The following is a 22,381-nucleotide window of genomic DNA, read 5'->3' on the forward strand; positions in this document are numbered from 1 at the left end:
TGGAGAGTTGGTACGAGAAGACCTGCATTACCAACATACGAAAACTACAGATATAACGGGTAACAAGTGCAATAAGTATCAGCATTAAAATTGCACAAATACTCAACAATAATAAATGTTTGAACAACAAAAATGATGCAACAGTATATTCATGTAAAATTAAGATGGTAAACGAGTCTGAGTACTCTAAAATCACCGTGTATCATACGGTCGGTATAGAAACAACCTGCTGTACCGTCGAAATAATTTCTTGATCAGCTGTAGGTAAGGTAACTGACGTTGGTAAAGACGGAATCTGCAAAATTTTATGGAAACAGGATCATGTGACCTCGTCGATAACATATTTTTCTATGGACACCATTTTGAAATATCAACCAACGTTTGCAAATTTCATTATGTTTATTTCAATCGTAATCGTTTATTTTATTAAAATAAACTATGATCATTGTTGCATATTGTCATTAAAACGAATATAACTTCAATTATGATACACAAGGTGGGACATTTCAGCTAAATCATCCGAATAACTCGCTTACTTTTCACAGTAGAAAAATAAATGTGAAACCAAAATCGTTCAGATGCAAGGAGACGTAATGGTGATATAAAGATCGAATCTACTTTCTCAAATGTGAAAAGTAAACGAGTTATCCAATTGACCTGTTTCAACAGTACGAAAATAAAATTCATATTGTTCTTTACGAATAGACCACGGTATAATTCGAAGGTAACTTATTGCCAATTTTTGGCGACGTTCCTTAAATCGAATTAACAACCAAGAAGTACACGATGCCGCATTATCACCGGGAATATATCAATATTCCTATAATTCAATCCCAAATTACAAAGGTCGTGTTTACCTTTAAATACAGCCACATATAAGCATAAGTGGGCACGATAGGAAGCGTAAACACAACGTCGAATGATGGTACCGGTACAGGAGGAAGGAGATAACCCAAACTTTCGATCAGTTGTCGGTTGACGTTGTAACGGTCTTCGATCGTCGAAAGAACGCGTAGTTTCGGGTGTCGGCGACAGAAAACGTGAACAATTCGCGAGATACAGCAACGTAGCAATAAAGCAAGTGACAAGGAAAACAGGGGAGCAGGAAAATGGCATTGACGATAGCGTTACCGCTCTCTGGTTTGGAGCCCGAACAATTTTCCGCGTTGTGGGCGAGACTTCTCTCCGAGCAAGGTTTGAGATCTTTGACGGGTTACGCGCCGATTTCGCCAAGTACGGGCAGTGAATCTAGCGGAATTAGCAGCCTTGTGCCTTCCATAGAATTCTTGACACCGGAAATAACGCCAGCATCTTCCAGACCGAGCACACCCACCGAGGATACGTCCAAGAAACAAGAGAAGGTACTCGACGATTGATCGAATTCGAATGAAAAACAGAAAGGAATACGTCACAACATTCTCTCTAACACGATTTTAATCGAAGCTATTAATTATTCAAATAGAATGGTACCTTTATAAATACGTTAATTACAACCGTGGTTCAAGCATGCAACGAATAAGATTTCATTTAATTTTTGCTCGTTAGACATATTCAAATATATAATATAAATAAACATTAATATATTCAAATAAAAAGTCAAATATTTTTTCCCCTCCCTTGTGACTCGGTTCTCGAAACTAGTTAACCCGTATCACGTTTACGACACTTTCTTTTTTTTTTGATAAATGAAAAAAGAAGAATCGTTGCTTACAGCTAAACCTACAGGTCCGTGTTTATCACAACGAACGCGACATATTGAACTTGGGAGCAAACATCAGAGAACCGTTGTGGCAAATGAGAGTACCGAGGATGCCGCGATACGATGTCAAGAACTTCATGGAGAATCAATCAGTCTACTATCGCCTGAGCGAGTTCGGATTAACCATGGAATACCCCACGGTAAACAAATTCTCTTTAAAGAAATCTAGTATTCACAACTTATTTCGAGGGATTAGTTTTATTTATACATTTCACACGGAAGACAATTTCGGGCATCTTGTTCGAAACGTACACAAATCGCGAAAATAATTACGGAATCGCTCGTTAATTATCTATTCGTTGACGCTCGCGATTATTCTAATAGATACATTTAATACTGTCGACGTTTCGAACTATTTCGAAGTGAGAAGCTGTTCCGTAAAATTTTGAATCGTCTTTCATGCTCTGGCTATAATTAAGCGTGAATTTCTCGCGCGTACTTTCGGCTCCTTCGACAAATTCGTCAAAGGAAGGCGCATCTCGAGTGTGTCTACGAAAATGCTTCTGCTCGAATCATTCGCTGCTTCGCCCGATGCTTCCCTGATTCCGAACTCGGTCGCTTTTCGCCGGTATTTCTCCGTTTCTACCCTCCGCGGTCTCCGTGCTCGATCTCGACGCGGCCATCGTTCGAATTTGATAGAATATCGGCAGAGAAACGATCAGACCGATGGTCCGGTACCTGAGGCCCAATGTTTTTCGCCAGTAATGCCCGTAACGATATTGCGCGATGTTGGAGAGTTTGTTCATCACGGACGGCAATGGTATTTGATCCAGAATGGATAGCACTTTGATGTCTCTGATACCCTGAAGATCGATAAAAGGTTTTACGACGAACACGGAACTATTTGTAAACGTAGTAAACTTACGCAATAAATTGAAACTTAAATAATTACTTCTAACGTTCTAATAAACAACAGGATTAAAAGAACGGCTCTCGCTAACTGACGATTATTTATTTAATATTACTAGAAAAAAAAATAATATTCAAGCGATCGATGCAATTTAAAAAAACGTTCAGAAATAAAAACAAATGCGATAAAACAGCTCTTTGGACGTCATGTTCAATGACATATAAATTGAAAAAAAAAATGGCTTTTACCAACTGATGATTACTTATGTATTTGGTCGCGGAAATTAATCTTTCTTGTACTAGAAAAAGAGTACTACTTTTTTATTTGCGAAACCTAAACAATTCATGATTGGTGCATACTTTTGGAAATTTATCTCTGAACTCCGACATCCGAATAATCTTGATCTTATCGTGGACTTGGCGGTATCGCGCCGTTAGGAAGTTCTGCATGGTAAATTTCTGTCTTCTGTTGCGAGGAGCTTAAAAAATTTGTCGAGTCCAGCGTAGATTCACGGGAAAAGGAACCAAGCGAACGACCACGGTATTGACAGATTCGGTCAGTTCTCCTCCACTGCGTTAAGACTGCGCCATTTTTAGCGACTCGGAAAAATTACGAACAAAACAAACTTGGGGCATGTTCACTCCGTACGAAGCAGGCGAAACGATATCGCGGGAAACAGAGTGGATCGGATTCTTTTGAAACTATTTGTGTGATTGATTACAGAAACTAATCACAATAATTTACTTTTGTAATCCACAACCATACATCGCTCGAATTCCATGGATTATTTGGATTACTTTAACTTTTAACTTTTCAAGTATTATTTCTAATAGCATGGTATTTTATTTTACGGTTATTATTATTCTTGAATTAAATAATAAATTAAAATAATTGTGAAAATGTGTAATAAATGTCTACTTGGAAAAAATGGAATGTTTTTAGAGATGACCCAGCTATTTTGAAAATGTAATTGTCGCGAAATTTTTGAAGGAAATAATAAATTATCTATAATAAACTTTATTGATTCGAATGTACGATATATTAATTATTAATCATTTATAGAAATTTCGAATGTAAGGTGTGTTCATCAGGTTTCCATATAAACACTATCTTGCAATCTTTAATTGCTTGTATTTCACATACATCTAGAGTTGATAATTAATGAAATCACACTCTGTTCGACACGTTATCCGACAGTAATCGAAAATCAGCGAAATTCCATATATTTTCTATTTTTTTTTACAGGCGCATTGCAAAGACTGTGGCTTCACTGAACCGTCGACGTACCAGTTTTAACGTCATCGACGAGAATACCAGACAAGCGGCAGCCGGCTCGAAACGAATCCGATGTGACGAAACGAAAAAGGCGATTTGCGACAAAGGCGTGCATCTCGGCCAGACGTAACGAGTTATCGCGCGTTTGGTCGGGGAGCGCGCGAAAATTTGAATTCGTACTAACAGAAAGTGGCCAACAATGAAAGAAACAAGGCATAAAGGTGTTTTTTAAAAACAGGCTACGCCGAAACATACGAATTTCTCGCGTAAAGGGAAAATCGAAAAGTCCGTTGCCATTTTGTGTTCGGTGGCTTGTTTTTTCAGATAGAACAAATTAAAGTTTTTACATACGACAACGGCATAAACTGGTCTGGTTGCACGATCAGCTAGACGATATATAAAAATAATGCGTTAAATAAACTTACAATGTGTTCATATTAATTTGCATACATGTAAAAACTTTAATTATTTCGTTCGAGGACTTTTCTGTGCGCAGGTATCGCACTGACTGAAATGATTGATTGTTAGATACAATCGACAAGAATTCGTTTGAAAATTTATCGTTTCTCATTCTCACATTATGCAACTCTTTTTCATTTATTTAATCGTTGATCGCGTGCCAAGCTAATTCGGCGATGTTCGTTCACGAGTTTCGCTATGGTCGTGTATCTGACAATTACATCATTGTCGATTGTCGAGTAGCCGGTTACGGGCCGCGATGGTCATTTTTCTTGACGCTTATCTAATCCTTTTTTTACGCGAACAACGAGTAGAATTGATTCTCGCCGTTTCTAAGAGACGTCACAGCTCCGTAATCGACCAAGATATGCTTTTCTCTTCGTTTTGGTTGATTTCGAATCCGGTGACTTGCTCCTAAAAAGCCTTTTGACCCGTTGTACGAGCGTTAAAGAGCAGGAGACCCTTTGCTATGCAATCTGTGCATACGCAGCGATGTTCACTCAACTAGTTTTAAGAACGCGTTTATCCAACGATTTAAATGTAACAGATTTACGGAGCAACGATTTTACAAAACGTACGGGCTGACATCGTCACGCCTATACGTTGCAAAAGTTTGTTTTCTAGCGAGAGTATGATCCGAATGCGTCTTTAACAATCTTTATTCAAGTGATTAGGCATTAAGGGATCCGCGATATTAAGTTGGATTACGGGAATTCAGATTTAAGTAGCTAATTACAGCCGTGAATTCTTAATCTCTTATTTTTTAAGCGAGTAGAATTATTCACGGGCGTTCGATTAAATATACCGCCTTTATGCGCAACGATGTAGCGACCCATTATAATATTACGAACAATCGACCAGCGCGCTATAATTATAATTGGCATATACATTTTCGCGATAAATGTAATGCATGCTCGCAGAGTATTGTAATAATCGTACCGAACCCATTTCGCTAGAGTCTTTACTGACCATTGTTTATAAGCGGGTAATAAACAATATTTTACAACGGGGGTCGCGTTACGCTCAATTATTTCACTGATCTCCATTAAGCATTGGATTTTCATTCGTCATCCCATAACGATCAAGGAAACACTGTGATTCAACGCGAGCGTTAACCCTTCATCTCATTTACGCTTATAATTTACAACATTCCACAAGGGAAAAAACAATATATATCCAAGGTGTTTGAAAAATCCTGGTACAACTACGATTCCTCGGATAAAACTGGGCCGAAAATGTAGAATAAAATTTTTTTATACAGAGCTTATTTTTCGACAAAATCGAGTTTGAAAGTTCGTGGGGCGCGCGTGCATTTAGACTCAGTCTGTTTCGTTTTATAAATATAAATAGTGATAAATATAATATTAATAAATAGTGAGTTATTGCAATATAATGAATTTTCGAAGTCGATTTTCTCAAAAACGAAGCCTCAAAGGAAAAACGTTTATTCTTTATTTTCGATTTGTTTTTCACACAGAATCACACCCTCCTCGCTCGTACCATTGGTATTGAGACACCCTGTATGTAACAGTAGCGTTTAAAGAAATGTGATAGAAATAGCAAGGGATAAATCTCAAGATTATATTAGAAAGATTAGAAAGTAATTCAACGACACATGTGCAGAGTGTTTGCGGAATAATTTATATAAAATACGAGATAAAGATCATTAATCACGTTCAAAAGTGGATGGGAAGGAATTTACTGCGAAATTCACTGAAAATTTAACTATACGTACATTTTAAATATTCTATTCTATTAAAATTCAGTTTCTATTAAAAATTGTGCTCTTGTTGTCAATATGAAGACGGCGGATTTGAAGAAATTATGTAATTATATATAAATCTCTATTTCGATATATGTTAAGTTGATGTCACATCATCAATAGTGATATTAAAATGAGCTTTAGTATATGGCGAAATATTCCTCGTGCAAGTAAGTACTTCTTCTTTCTCTTAATCTTTAGTTTCATCCTTTTACATTAAATATTGATTCTTAATTAAGGTAAGGAATGGTTGTAACATTTCTCTGCCTTCCATTTTTTATTAATAACTTGAGTAGTACTTGTCATAGAATAAAATAACCGTGAGCGAATACTGTCGGATAATTAGGTAACATTTTCATACAACAATTTTTATTCTAAGTGTAATACTTTTCAAGTTATTGTATTCCAAAGTCAAAATGTTACTCTTGATCTCAGCCTCCCATATTTGGATCTTTTTACGGGTAATATTGCATCATTAAACAATTTCGATTATCATGTTCTACTACTGTGTATACTAATGGGGTTTATTGAATAAATAAATAAATAAATGATAATTATTTTGATTCCTAAACCTAGGTTTATGATAGAATCGTCTCGTACGTGTTCTTTTTATCATGTCTGCAACCGTCTAATCGTGGTAGGAATTGAGGCCCAAAAAATTGCAAAGTCAAAGTGTTACTATTGACTTCAGCCTCCCCTACCATCTTGGATCTTCTTACGGGTATTATTGCATCATTAAACAATTTTGATTATCATGTTCTACTACTGTGTATACTAATGGGGTTTATTGAATAAATAAATAAATAAATGATAATTATTTTGATTCCCAAACATGGGTTTATGATAGAATCGTCTCGTACGTGTTCTTTTTATCATGTTTGCAACCATCTAAGGCCCAAAAAATTGCAAAGCCAAAGTGTTACTATTGACCCTGGTCTCCCCCACTCCATTACCTTTTATTTCAAACTTTCTTTTTATCAGATTAATGAATACAAATTGTTACCACCGGACGCCTCGTAACTAAGGTCTACTTCCTTTCCTTCGTTCCGTCAGAAAATCTTTTAGGGTGGTTGTCCCCAATAATAAACGCCAATGTCCCGTTGGTGGACGCACGAAAGTTAGGAGAACGGCCACTGCTTATGAACCGATCATTTACCCGTGGACGCGATAGATCCTTCATCGCGCGGCAAGGGTATACGTGAACGTGCGATCGCGTAAAGAGACGTGCGTGGAGGCATGCGAAGGGATGCGGTGCGCGCGAGGGTCGTCCAAAGGGATGTCCGCGCGCGCATGCACGCGTGGAAGCGAGTGCGTGCGCGCGTACGTGCGTGGGTGGATGCGTGCAACGCGCGAGAGATGTGCACGACGACTATTCAGATATTGTTGTTATTGTTGAGGGAACAATTGCCCGTCAATAGGCTGCCCCGGCACAATGTATCTATTCAGGTGCGGTCAGGGGTGCTCAATCGATCGGCCGCGAATCTCGAAAAACCCCGCGCGAAAAGAATAGGAGAAGCCAAGCCGGTATCCCCGAGGATCCACGAGACGCTGCTCGTCCCGGAAACCCCCGGGATTTATTTCGAATCGAACCGTGTCACGGTGTTCCCCGTTCCTCCGTAACGCGTTCGGGAACTCGATCGTCCCCAAAACAGAGAAAGTAGAGTTCAGAGAACAGAGAACAGTGAACAGAGTTCGCTGTTTACTCGATACATCGATCGAGAGGAATGCCCGCGGAATCGTCGGAGAATATTAAGCAGCGGACACCCCCCCTGCGTAATTATCAGTTTCACATTTAAATAGCCGCGTCGCTTTGGTATTAACTGCCATTGATTAGATACATTGTAGCGGGGCGCTAGAAACACGGCACGGTTGCGGGCATAAATCGGCTATCGCTTACAATTATTATTATCCGGTCTGTGCTGGTATTTAAACCGATAAACGGCTCGCGGAATCGTGATGGCGCAGCGTCATTGTGCGTCAGAGAAGCATTGAAAAGCTCCGGATGGACGGACGGGACGGGACGAGACGAGACGCGCGGCGACGGGACGGGACAAAACGGGACAAAACGGGACGGGACCAGCCAGAACCCGAGCCTTGGCTGAACGAGGAGGGAAAAAGAGGACGCGCGTGAGAGCCACTGTTCCGCGAGTGTACCAGCCTTCCCTGCCCATACCGATGATTACGTATGCGGGAATCATTGTCGAGTAACGCGCGATGCACATGCAAAGGCCAAAAATCGTCGAAATCAGTCGAGTTCAACATCAGCATTGTACCTGGCCTTTGTCTCTGCCTCATTGTTGTCGGTACTCGGTGTACAACGTACACGTATACGTACCGGGGCGAGCACGGCAGAGCTCGCCGGATAGCTCGCGTTCGCTGGTCCACGGTTGCCACACACCTGCAGGACCTTCGGTATTTGCTATTTATGCTACCGAGATCCCGAAAATCGGAGCATTGTCGACGGTTCGGTTCAGCATTGACTACAAAATCGATTCGAAACGGCGGACGCGCCCGGGAAACTCGCTTTCACCGCCGAAATGTCTGTCCATTTCACGCGTGAATATTGAATTCGGATAAATATTCGCCACCGGACCCGCGTCCGGTTACTCCGCGGAAGCGACGCTTTTTGGATCGACGCTAATCGACCGGGGGGCCCACAGCGCGACTGATCGCCGATCCACCCGGACAAAACTCGCTCCACCGTCGCGGAATCTTTTAATTTTCATTGCAAGTTAGGGGAAGAGGTTTGGAAACGTCAGAAAACGTCAAATTGATTTTAGAAATCCTGATGGTCATTGTTGGAACCAACGACGCAGGCTTGCAAGAAGACCTTGCCACTTTGTGGAGTTCGTAATTTTATACAAACTTTTTCTGGTGATTCTACGGCAAAAATAAATAGACACGTTCCCGAGTTTTTCTGCCAATTTATTAATTTTTAGATTTGAATTATACAGGGTGTTCCGCATTTCCCCATAAACGCTTCAGCAGTGTGGTTTACAAGTAAAAATATGACTAAAGTGTTATACTAGAGGCCAAAAAAAGACGAACTACAAGAATATTAATTTTGTTGATTGAGGCTTCGTTAAAAAGTTATTAAAAAAATCATTCTGAAAAAATTATTTTCGGTTGCGGGGGTAAATTACAATCATTTTTGGTTAATAGACATATCCCCGAATTACTACGCACTTTCGAGAAAAAAATTCAGGAAGGTGGACAAATTTTCGACAAAATTAAAAATTTCAAATCGTTCTAAAAAAATTATTGTTGGTTGCAAGGGGCAATTACAATCATTTTTGGTCATTACACATACCAACAAAATCCTACTCAATTTTGAGAAAAAAATTCCTTACCGAAAATATAATCTGAAGCCTGAAATGGTTCCCTGAAATCTTTGAAACATCATAACTCCTGAACGGATTGGACGATTTTCATTTTTCAAAATGCAAACGATGCGTATTTTGGTGAAGAATATGTGGAAATTCAAAAGTATCCGAAAACTTGTTCCTTAACTCTGTAAAATGAGAAAAACCCCATAAATGTGGTCCAATTTTCAAACGCCCATAACTCTTACAATAGTAAAGATATCTCATTGAAATTTCCCCCCAAAACAGAGCTCATGAGTATCTACAAAAAAGTATTAGACAACTTTTCTGTAGAGCGTCAAAGAAAATTACTAAAAATGAAAAACGAATTTTTAAGAAAAATCGACAGGGGTAGGTGCTGAAATTTTCTGGCGAAAATAAAAATTTCAAATCGTTCTGGAAAAATTATTTGTGGTTTCAGGGGTAAATTACAATCATTTTTGGTGAACTCACATACCCCCGAATTCTTACGTACTTTCGAGAAAAAAATTCTTTACCGAAAATATACTGTGTGGCCGGAAATGTTTCTATAACTTTTTAACGAAGCCTCAATCAACAAATTAGTATCCTTGATTTTCGTCTTATTTTGGTCTCTGGTATCTCCCATTAAAATTTTCCCCAGGGATCTATCGAATGCTTGTAAAAGATTGATTTTACTTTGTCATTTTGTTTTCTTATTTTAATATCCTGAATCTTAACCAAGTTTCACAGTTTATATTTGTGTTACAACTTCTTAACAAAGCATTTATACGGTACTCGGTTACTTTATTGTATACCCAGTAATATCCAAGTTGTTAGTAAAAAATGGAAGACAGAAACGTAATATTTTATTGATCACCGCGAAGAAGAATAACTTAAATAAATACACAGAAGTTTTTGTGGCGGGGATCTCGTAAATAAGACAAGAGAAACGAAGAATCCATCTCTGCCATATATTCAACTAGTCAGAACGTTGGAACAGCGGTAGTATCATTGAATTTACGATATTCGTAGGAAAACTTGAGTTACATTGTAAAATGGCTATTGTACAACCTTACCCATTCACCGTGGAATAATTGCTGTGTTATATATTTTACATTCTGTTATTTCCTGTTATGTGTACTGTTTTGTTACGGTACAATAAAGGCGTAAAGTAAATAAATAAAATACAAGGGAACAGGCTTTGTACTGGCAAATTAAACGATACAGAATAGTTAAAAGATATGTATAGGTGACTAAAATAATCATACGCGAAAACCACAACAGATTAAAATAAATAAAATTAAAGGGAACAAGCGTAGTTCTGACAAATTAAACAATACAAAATAGCTAAAAGATGTGTATAGATGGCGTCACAATAATTACACACGGAAACCACGAAGGATTAAGAAAATATGAACTTGGAATGAGCTGATAAAAAGTAGCGCGAAGGATACAGGAGACGTAAGTATAAAAAGCAACATGCCATGGCTGAAGAACGTGTCGATTAAAACACGAAGGTGATTCCAACATTACATTATGATTTTCGAGGAAAATTTTCACTGTAAAGAGTGTTGAATCGGGTAAAGCACCGAAGGATGACAAGTTAGGTAGGGAGGAGGAAGAGTCAACAACCAACACAGAGGATTTGGAGGGATTTAATTGCAAACCATGTAAGTTGCACCAACACGAAAGCACGCGAAGGTCATCTTCTATCTGGCAGTTAGCAGACTCAGCGCAATGAAGATCAAAAATCTTAACCAATTGAGTGTCATCAGCATACATACAGGGTGAAGCACTTAACATGCTCACCTTGAATAGCTTGTAAATTACACTATGTATGAAGAATTGTTATACACAAAAGTTGCATAGTTTCAACGAGGTCATTGGGCGGCATACGAATTTTTTTTTTTAAGTAAAGACAGGAGATTAATCGATATAAGGTCAACGTCGGTTTCTTAAATAAATCGTTCTAACAAGCGACAATAACACAAGCAAAAAATTATATTTTGAAAATGAAACAAACAAGTGAGGTCATCTTGCACGATCTGTGACCTATAAACTGTGAAATTTTATTACGCCTTGAAAATTGTAATAGATTATTTATTATATGTAAATAACTGATATTTTATACTGTCATTGGCAAAGAGATCAATGAAACGTTTTATTCTGTAGTTTCAACGGAAGGAAAGCCAAAAGTCTCAGTTTACAAAACGATTCTGAGCAATTTGATCGAGTAACGCGCCGAAATAATAAAAGAAATTCTGATTTCCTTCTCCAGTAACCTTTGGAACGTGTTAGTCAGATTAATGGTTAGTGGGAAACATCCTCGAGGAATACTTCCTCTTTTTAAAACCCAGACAAGACCTACACCGATCCACATATTCGTAGAACGTGAAGCGAATCATCCAGGTAGTCGGTTGCATCGCGCGTTTCCTCCAGTTCGTCCAGACATGTCAAAAAGATCGACGTCAAAAGAAAAATCCGATGAGACCGGCGAATCCGGGCGGCGCGCTTGTAAAAAAATAATGAAAATTCTTACGAGACTGCCTCGCTGTCTTACAAAGGATTTACTACCCGGGTCAATCTCCGTGTAACAAGACTGCATACCGTGTGTCGCTGCCGAAAGTAATAACTCGAGAACCACAGAGAAAATAGATAAAAATTATGTTCACGGTACCGACGCGATACTACGGTTGTCCATGTCCTTTTTTCGACAAAGTGAATACAGGAATGGTCTATGGAGATAGCCCTTTTCATCTTTCTACCAGTAGCTGTTGCACTTGATATGCGCGTCAGGGGTCCGTAAACGTACTTGCCAAGCTGGCGAACAACCTATCATCGGTAGAAGCTTTTTAGGTTCTCGCTTTGTCGTTTCTGGGTTCTCGAAAAGACGTTTCTCATGGTGCATTTTTTTCTATGGTTTCACGACCGTTTAGATTTGTTACAGTCGTGCATAATCTATTGTTTTCCTCTTGTCACTGTCTCTCCGAGGAACGGATCGTTTTCTTCGTGTTTCCTTAGCAAATCGTATATTAAAGGTTGCAAGATTTGTTTCACTAAATTCGTGGGAAACCCAAAGTTTATGCAAATGATTTTCCACGCTTGACTTCGACATTTTCAGAACTTGGGCAACAAATAACGCTCTTTACTTGGCCAGTATCCACTTTCTGTGCCAGTCAGAGCGTGTTGCATTTCCAAAAGACTGGCATCTCAGTTTGTTTCTTTTCTAAGATAATAAAGTACGATGCGACGAAGATGCTCTTTCGAGTCGACCAGTTTCGAAACGACGTGTACGATACAAATGAAAATAAATCTTGGAAATATTGTGGCAATAAGTGCAAGTGTCTGCTATCGACCAAGAATTTAAATTGAGGTTTGTTGGTATCTGGACTGCAAAATGAGAAACCGGGCCAACCAAATGGTTACGAGCGAGTGTGATGATCGCGAGGTGATGGAAGGAGCCAGCGTGCCACGTGGTCGCGGCTTGTAGCCGGAAGTTGGAATCATCGAGGGTTGCCTTTGGATTTTTTCGCGCGTACAGGTGCACGCGGCCTCCGACAGGATAAGATTTCCACGGTGATATTGGAACGAACGGTGGGGGGGTAAAGATAGCGGACGAAGGGGGTGAGGAAGTAGCAGCAGAAGCAGCGGGGGTATAGAAGGAGGCGAAGAGGGGATAGGAGGAGAAGAGGGCATAGAGCAGCTGAATAGGAAGCGACACAATGGACCTGGGTGGCTGTGGAGGCGTGTTATCAAATGGGTTCCTCATTCACATACTGCGGCCTGAGCTACCTGTGTCTGTCTGTACCGGTGTCTGTCTGTTATACTTATTCATACCGCCCATTGTGTCCTCCACTGTTGAGTCGAGTTCAGTTCAGTTGAGAACGCGATGGAACGTGCCACAATGCACGAATATGGGCTGCTGCTGCTCTGCCCTCCTCCCCCTCCCCCGTACGCCCCCTCCATCAAAGCTAACTCTTTCTCTTTCTCATCCTCCCCCTTTTGCCATTTGCCACCCACCGTCGAGGCCGGGCTAGATTCGCTCCGGCGACTGAAAAGAAAATTGCGTTGGGAAATTGTATCCGCGAGAAACCCGGCCGATAATGTGGAACTCTTGGCCCGAACACCGATGGCGAACTCTGTCGCCGGTTCGACAGACCTAATACAGAACCAACGAGCTTGTTAAATCGACTTTTCAAAAATCACCGCGGGGACTTCGAAAGGAACATCGTTTCCTCGAGAATGTGTCGAAACGCACTTTCACGAAACAGGAAGGCCAAGAAATGATTCACCGTCCACGCATTAAGGGATGCTTTCCGTTCGAATGTCTTCGACCAAATGATAATTGCAATAATTTGCAAAGAAAAAACTATGCGGTTCATATCATTCATTCATTTTTAATAATTAAACATTCGCTAAACCATTGCTGGTATCTACATTTTCAAATCTTTGAGAATGTGTAAAAATTGTAGAACTGTATCCCCGAGTTGCAACCCTTTTTGTACAGATAACTTATGACACTCCTTGCCCCCTCAAAAAAAATTGATACAGCAAAGAAAACATTCAAAATAAGTATTTTAGGAAATAATTCTAGCTTGATATTTAATGTCATTAAGTATAATTAATTATTTTTACAATTTTATCTGTGAAAAGGAATAAAAGATAGTTTGTTTTATCAGTTTAAAACTCAAGTAATAAATGAATTTATTATTACCATTTAAAAGGATTGAATATTACTAATATAAAGTCTCATTATGTCTACTAACATAAGAATTAAAGAGTATCAAACTATTCGAGCCAACTAAAGTATAAATACATTTTGTTCAAATGGTTTAAAAAATAAGAATTCAGAGTGTCTTTGAAACAGACAATATAAGAAAACGTAAGTAAACAAAATAGATTTTTCAGAAGTGTGAAACGTGAAAAATGCCCTTAAGTAGAATGTCATCTTTCAGATCTAACGAAGCGAAGCTCTCCTACGGAATGCATTTGCATTCATCGAACGATGCACAGAATAGCCGTTGCAAAAGGAGAAACCCGAACGCTTTATGCCCTTTTCCGTCTAGTATAAAATATCTTCTTCTTTGTATTTTGTGTTCAACTTTCAAAGGTGCAACTGTAAAACACACCGTCGGAAATAAAGAAAAGGAACACGGTCCCGTTCTGCGCCTCGAACTCGCCGTTAAAACTCGCGCCGCGGGAATTGCCTTTTCTTTGAAAGAAACCAAGAACGCGAAAGACTATACTTATGTACTTTTCTTGGAAACTTCATCTTTTTTTAACCGTGCCCCAAGAATCAACGAAATACAAAAGTGCAATCGCCCAACGTTTTCAACGCCACTGTGCTACAACTCGAATTTCATTCACGTGTTTCTTAGTAAAGATCGCATCTTAAGTATCTGTTCGTTTATAGAAGTTCGATATACTTCTCGACATTAGCTTTCTATATACTCTTTACCATAAATTACGGGATATATAATTAATGCAGAATAAAAAACGAAATGACAGAAATTTTACAAAACATATTCTCCACAAATTCTTCCTTAATTTTAGACACGTTTGTCTTAGAAATTTATTTCCAAAAACAATTTTACTTCATATTAGATTCTACGTGACAAAAAAATAACTCGTAACAAATAATAAAATATTTTCGTACTTGACTTTGTTTCCGAGAAATTGAACTTCGAAATTTTATCGAGCACGCGTGCAGTAGAATACAACTTGATCGTCAACGCGTAAGTAGAAACAGCGAGTAATGGACAGACGCGCCAGACAAATTCTATTCAATCGAACGCGCGTGTCGACAAATTTTCAAATTCAATTATCTCGAAAATAAAGCATTATACGACAAAATTTATCCCACATTTTTAACCTACTTTTTCACGTGGAATCCGCCAATTTTCAGAGATACCTTATTTATGGCTCAAGTTGTAAAAAAAAGCCTCAATCATCAAAGTTCACTTTTTCTCCCTGCTTTAATATGATTCTTATACTTACATTGTGCTTTTGCTTTGAATATAATCTAAATAAATATCTTAAAATAAGTAACCATAGCAAATATAGGTAATAAGAACGTCCCAGAAAATTGTATCTGCATTTCACTTGACTTTAAAAATTCTAGTAAAAAGAATTTGGAGACACAACCGTGGAAATAATTTTTTTCTTGAGTTTGTAGAATCCCTGAGCAAACGATGGGCCATCGATCGGGACCTGGGCATCGATGTTTCGTCGAACAAAGAAAGGGAACCAGGAGAAAGTGTCAGAGGGCACGTCAAAGTCAGACGACAATTGTTCGCGAAGGAAAGCACCGATGCCCGATTAAGTCCACAAGATCGCCCACCCTTCCCGTCGGTTTCGGATCCTGTGCTGCTCCCTCGGTACACCTCTCACCCTTCCACAGCCACAACCCTCCTTTCTGTCAAGCCACCGCGTAACGAAGGTAATCACGAAACGCGGACAGGTAATCGCCAATAGTCGACAATCTTTTGCGACAAACCGAGAGGGTAGGAAAATTCGATCAGCTATAACTATACGAACTTTCGATTAAACAGGCGATGTGAGAAGTCTTTCTCGTCAAGCATTTGAATATTTTTCAAGTTATTATGACTTGAACGATTAATATAGAAACACAACTCTGCACGAAGTATACTCAAAATTAATTGTAGAACTACGAATTGATTTTTGGATTTCGATCAAACTCTGCACAGAGGATTGTTCTTATTTCAAATATGAAACGGAGCATTTCTGTCATAAAAAATATTTTTGCTACATTCTGGTCTGGCAAGAAGAAATGAAGAAAACAATCAATTTGCCTATCTCGGGTGCATGTACAACTACTACAATGAAAGTAAATTTATACATTTTCTGTTACTTTGAAAACAAAATGAAATAGAATTATCAGACAAGTGATATTATATTAAATCCACAATCTACGTAGAAAATTCTCTAATAAAAATCTAGTGGAAAAATTCTAATAATCGAACAGTACAATAATAAATTACATATGACAGGATTAAGTAAACTTTAAACAGACGTTCTTCTCTTATTTATAGTTCGCGTAAAATAAACTTTTAAAAATATGGATTGAACTGTTGAAGAAAAATTGATTTATTTGGTAGCAACTGGACAGGTGACAGTTGCTACTATCCAAGCTGATTTCGGTGAAACTTTAGGTAATTATAATCTATGCTTTAACAAACTATTAACAGACTACGGATGTTTACGTATTTTACTTAAAGTAAGATACAAATTAATATGTTTAGGGGATGAGACAATCCTCAACAAAACTCCTGTATCATTAATTCCATTGATAAAAATATGAATTTACATAAAGATCCACAGTCTAATCGTCGAACTAAATTATTGTCAGCCGCGAGCATCGAAAAATGGCGCGACGTACGAAGACGATCGCGATTAATGGACGCGTGACGCGAAGCAACGCTAAAAGAACGATGGAAAAGCATGGTGGAAAAAAAAAAAAGATGGAAGCGAAGAAAAAGAGCATCGCTGCAGGCTCTCTCCTTCGCGTGCAAGAAACGTACGAAGAGAAAAGAGAGAACGTATTACGTATAAGCAGGCATAGGCTCCGGATGAGCCACACGCGGACGCAACGGCATACAAAACTCGCTCAATACGTCATTCAGCCGAAGAATACGGTTCGTTCTCGCCATTTTGCTCCCAGAATGAAAGTTTCAAAGGGAATTAAGGATTCAAAGGCATCTTTTGCGCGCGGCGCGCACAAAACGGCTAGCCACGACCTTCTTTCACTCTCCTCTCTCCTCTCTGCGATTCCCTCGTCAGTCTGTCTCTCTCGCCGACTATCTCTCTGTATCTACGCGTTCTGGCTCTCTTACTCGGCTCCCGTCTCACCCCCGCGCGCACCCTCGCCGAAGAGAGCATACAGCGCGCGCTCTCAAGACGAGCGATTCGAGGCGGGCGTTGCGTGTACGGGCCCACACAGCGAGAGAACTGAAATCCGTACAAATCGCCGTACAATGCGCGAAGCGCGGGTTAACGCGCGCGGCGTCCGCTTCTATTTCGACGAGACCGACTGCCAGACGTCCGATGAAGAGATCCGCGTGAATGGCCCGGCGAACAAGAGCCCTGACCACGTTTTCGACGGATATTCCAAAAAACGTTCGACGCTGGAATCGCGGAACTAAGACGCGGGACGCGGAAAGTCGAGACCCGGAAACTGGGCCGACCCGCGCGCGCCGGGAATCCCGCGTCAAAAGGGAACCTTGAAGCCTCGGGATTCGTGCAACGCGGTACGCTCGTATCGCCGCTCCGCCTTTTCCACCCTAATTTTCGCCACTTTGTCCGATAATCCCGCGAACGTTTGGAAACCGGGATCAGAATTCATGAAATCCATAAAAAAGAACAGAACCCTCTGCTCGGACCGACGATCTTACGCGTTGACGCGCCAAAGAAGTCCCCCCACGGATGAATGAATCCGCCGTCCGAGGGTCAATCGTACCATTCTGCGGTCCGCAAGCCCGTTGCACCCTTCGCGATCATCCGTTTCTTTACGATCCTCGGTCGCGCTCGTCCCTTTTCTTTGCCTTGCGTCACCGCGTAACAAATTCGGGCGACGATTTCTGTTTACAATGGAAGAGCGGCGGGGCCGCGGGGTGTCCCGTACCATGCTCCGATTGGCTGATTAACATAAAAATGCTCGAGCTCGTAAAGGGCAACGTATACATATATTACAGGCATTATATAGATCGCGAGGGAGGGGTTATAGTTTCTGATTGTTATTCATATTCGGCCGGTGGCCACGCGGCCGGCCATGAATGCGCGCTTCTGTGTTGGGTCAATATAACGTCAGCCGGGAGGGTGCACGCGTTGGGGGTGGCGGACTGGGGAACTTCCTTCTCAATGACACTCTTTTTTTCCCTCGTTCTCTCTCTCTCTCTCTCCCCCCCCTCTCACTTTCTATCTCTGTCTCTCTTTCTCGTTCCGACGTTAATGCTACGGGCCGCGGCGCACGGGTTTAAACGATTACTCACCCGCGGCTCTGTCTGGAATGAAAAGGGCAAAAGTGCCACTTACCGCGCCACGGGCCTCCGAGACTCCAGCACCTGGAACAGAAATCACATCCTAATGAGACCGGGCAGAGTTTAAGCAGCAAAGTTGTAGGAATTGCCGGGAATTTCGAGCGAGCCGAGTGCCGCCGCGGCGACCTGCTTCGGCCTTTTCAAGCGTGCCACGGCGCCGAATTGACGCGTTGCGATCAACTTACTCTCGCTCTCTCCTCGCGTCTATGGCATCGAGGTCTCTGTTCGATGCTAAAGAATCGACCGCGATCTTCGTGATTCCTTAATTATTCGTAACTCGGCGATAAACGAGGAATAATTCAACGATAATTACAAGGTCCTGTTACTTGGCGCTAATTTCACCCGACGTTTCCAGCAGACGGTCATTAAAATATCAAACGACATCCCATAAGTTCTACCGTCTGCTCCCTCCTGGCCTCCCGTCGAGGAGAAATCGGTGCTCCGCGGCGTTTACTTAAATTACTTCTGATTATTTTTCGTCCAATTGCAAACAGGTCACTTTGGACTGATTTAACGAGACCTGTTTACCCACTTTATGGGGTTGAGGATATACTTTTCGAATATTCTTAGAATTTCTAAATATTCTTCCCTAAAATACGCGTTGCTCGCATTTCGAAACATTGAAATCCTCCAATCCGTTCAGGAGTTATGATTTTTTAAACATACCATTTCTGGCCACTCATTACATTCACGGTAAGGAATTTTTTTTCTCGAACGTGGGTAGGATTTTGGGGGTATGCGTGTTCACCAAAAATGATTGTTATTGTCCCTAGCATGCAAAAATAATTTTTTCAGAATGATTTGTAATTTTTTAATTTCGTCGAAAAATTTGTTCACCTATTCGAAATTTTTTCTCCAAAGTACGTAGGATTTCGGGGGTATGACTATTCACAAAAAATGATTGTAATCAACCCCCCTATACAAAAATAATTTTTTTAGAACGATTTGAAAATCTTTTTTTTCGCCGAAAAATTTCAGCAGCTTCCCCCTGTCGATTTTTCTTAAAAATTCGTTTTTGATTTTTAATCATTTCGTTTGACGCCCTACAGAAAAGTTGTCTAATACTTTTTTGTAGGTACCAATAAGCTCTACTTTAGAAAAAAGTTTCATTGAAATATATTCACTATTGTAGGAGTTATGGCTGTTTGAAAATTGAACCATTTTTATGGGGTTTTTCTCACTTTATAAAATTATAGCCTTTGGTAGTTTCATTCAAAATTCGACTACTCCATCTGCAATATCCTAACGTATCGATCTTGAGGCCCTAACTGGAGTAGAAGTATATTTTTCTGCTTTCGTTTTACGCCTGCCATTTATTTCAAACGCAAAAGTTTTTTCTACAAGTGGTTACTTTTTAAAAAGTTTTCAAACAACTACTTTATGCGTTTTACAGCATGAATAAGATTTTACGTAGCGTTTCCTTCATCTGACTTCTGCTTAATGGCCGCTTTTGCCACGCGTTTATGTAACTGACGGTGTAATTGTCTTTTAGAGATTGCACGATGTTCAGGTATAGTCCCTAAATGGTCTATCATACTTGTGCGATGTCCCAATAGAAAGTGTGTTTTCAAACTGAAACCACGCAATGTTCCTCACAAATTTCTTCTTAGCCTCTAAAGTGATATCATTGAGTATTTCAATACTCCGACAATATACTATCGAAAATTAAAAAGCAGTATTTATTTTAATTCTTCATTTTATGCAGTTGATTACACATTACAAAAGTGAAAATAAATAAATCTAATTCCATGGATACTCAGGTTACCGAACATAAGCATTTTAAATCTCTGTACTCGACAATTTCTTCAAGAACATTAAAAATTATTGTATAAGATATGGAAAAGGATTCTCTGATACCCGATGACTGAATACACCTAAGGGTTGATTCAATTTCTGAGGGATATCCGTATCATTTTTAAAAAACCGTTAAACATCTAAAAACTATCTCTGCGATTCCCCAAGTAACACCAAGGATGCTACACGCTCTAAGGTGGTTCGGATTACGGGACGCATATGGGCATCCCATATGATTTAAAAAAAAAACATTAAACATCTAAAGACTATCTCTGCCTTCCCCCAGATATCCCCATACTTTATCCTCCTGTATCTTCCTAAACCCGTTGCACAGACGGTAACACCAGGGATGCAACGCGCTCCAAGGTGGTCCTATCGTCCGAATCGCATAGGAGAGACAACGCCAAGGTGTAAATTTAATTCGGAACAATAAGGCGGGAAAGTGTCGAGGAAAGAAAAAAGCTCTCCTATGAAATACCGTATCTTCTTTCGTACACCGAGGGAACTGAAAGCTTAATCGTAGGCACGGCCTGGCACGCAACCGCGTCCGGATCCACTTTCCAATAACTGGGAAGTATCAGTGAATGCGGCAGCCAGGGAGTTCAAGGCTCGGCCCAGGCGCGTTCTATCGCCAGGGACGTCGAGAGGCACAAAGGACGAGCGTTTAGCGGCGGCATGCGATTTCGATCCGCGGAAGAGGAACGAGGAATCAGAAGAATAAAGGGGCGAGTGCCCCGCAAAGTCACTCGACCTCCATCAGCCGTCCTCCTCCCGGGGCAACCGGGCGCTCTATAGCTTCTCTACCTACATTATATTTCTTTCGTATCTGGCTCCTCTCCGCGGGCAAACACACAAACGGTCGCACGTACACGTGCACACAAGCTGAGCATTGCCGCGGTCTTATCGGCAGTTATCGGACCGTGATGTCACACAATGGGGCAGACAATGCTCGGCACAATACACCCCCTGCTTCTAAACCATCCAACCCCTCGCCCAGCCACCTCCTGGCTCATCCTCCTTCTCCTATCCCACCCTCCCCCCCCCCTGCAGCCGCCCCCCCCTTTGCTCGGATCCGCTCCTTTCCTCTCACGGAATCAGCCCACCCCCGCCAACTTAATAAACATAATAGCTGACTGCGCCACTCCGTGGTCACAATGAGAGGTCCGCACAGAGAGCCGCCCGAAGATACCGACGACGACGAGACGCGTTGCCATTGTACTAGCTCCGCTGCGTGCTCGACGAGTTTCTGTTTCCAATGGATTATCCCGGACACTTGGTTGCGTTCAGCCTGCGATGGGAACGGGGCCGCGAGTCGCGGGGGATGATAATGGATGGCCAGCTCCGAGAAAATCCGTAAACTGATTCCAAGAGATTCGAATCGGATGACGATCAGATGCAGATTTTTATAGAAAACTGATACAACGATTGAACTTGAGAGGAAAGCATATGGGGCCCGCTTCATAGATGGATTCTAAAGAAGAAAAATGTAACAAAAGTTCATATAAGTATTCATCGAAGTAAAGTCTTATCTGTTTTACACTTTGCTCGCCATTATTGATATTAATAAGGACTCAAGGTTCATATCTGCCATTTGTTAACGAGACAAACTTCTCCTTCTCACACACGACGTATTTCAATAAACTGACACCTTTGACTAAAAAATTTAACGTCAAATTTTAGGTTTGTAACTTGAAAATAAGGTCAAATAGAGCACATGCTTGTATGAACCTTTGCTATTGTTTTCTTATCTATAATTCGTCTCTGAAGTGAGTTCCACCCTATAAATTCGTTTCGACTAGAGGATTCCAAAAATATATTGCGACAATATATTGAATATGTAATTTTTCATGTATATGCATATCTCATATTGACACGAATCATCTATCTTGTTAAATTGATTTAATCTATCAATAAGCACGTTACGACAAATCACGATGTTATGACTTTATATTACGTATGCATTGAACGTCACACTTTAATGTAATGGCTGACTGGTTCATCGAGTATTTTCATTTTATTTTGTCTTTGCGTATTTAAAATTTTATTTAGCTAGCTTAGTTTGATTTTGCAGCTCATTAAAATTGTTAACGCGTTAAATGATTA

At 40.4% G+C, this 22,381-nt stretch overlaps 1 protein-coding gene across 2 annotated transcripts; it reads left to right on the top strand.

Moving 5' to 3' along the window:
* Nucleotides 1-991: 991 nt before the first annotated feature.
* LOC122400120 lies at nt 992-4,172 on the top strand. Of its 2 annotated transcripts, none has more exons than XM_043401378.1 (3): nt 992-1,361; nt 1,714-1,899; nt 3,855-4,172. In XM_043401378.1, exons 1-3 carry the CDS (start codon nt 1,110-1,112, stop codon nt 3,903-3,905), a joined length of 489 nt encoding a protein of 162 aa, XP_043257313.1. In that variant the 5' UTR covers nt 992-1,109; the 3' UTR covers nt 3,906-4,172. The 2 variants fall into 2 exon arrangements, with proteins under 2 accessions (XP_043257313.1, XP_043257314.1); XM_043401379.1 differs by having other exon boundaries at nt 1,726-1,899.
* The last annotated feature ends 18,209 nt before the right edge of the window (nt 4,173-22,381 follow it).

Source organism: Colletes gigas, unplaced genomic scaffold, assembly GCF_013123115.1.
Source record: "Colletes gigas isolate AHSC1104 unplaced genomic scaffold, ASM1312311v1 Colletes_gigas_Sc00016, whole genome shotgun sequence".
Classification (NCBI taxonomy): domain Eukaryota; kingdom Metazoa; phylum Arthropoda; class Insecta; order Hymenoptera; family Colletidae; genus Colletes; species Colletes gigas.

Excerpts from the sequence above, each read along its gene's own strand:
- LOC122400120 (XM_043401378.1), top strand. The coding sequence starts at position 1,110 with ATGGCATTGACGATAGCGTTACCGCTCTCTGGTTTGGAGCCCGAACAA. Across the intron at positions 1,362-1,713 it reads CGTCCAAGAAACAAGAGAAG|CTAAACCTACAGGTCCGTGT; the intron begins GTACTCGACGAT and ends CGTTGCTTACAG. Across the intron at positions 1,900-3,854 it reads TAACCATGGAATACCCCACG|GCGCATTGCAAAGACTGTGG; the intron begins GTAAACAAATTC and ends TTTTTTTTACAG.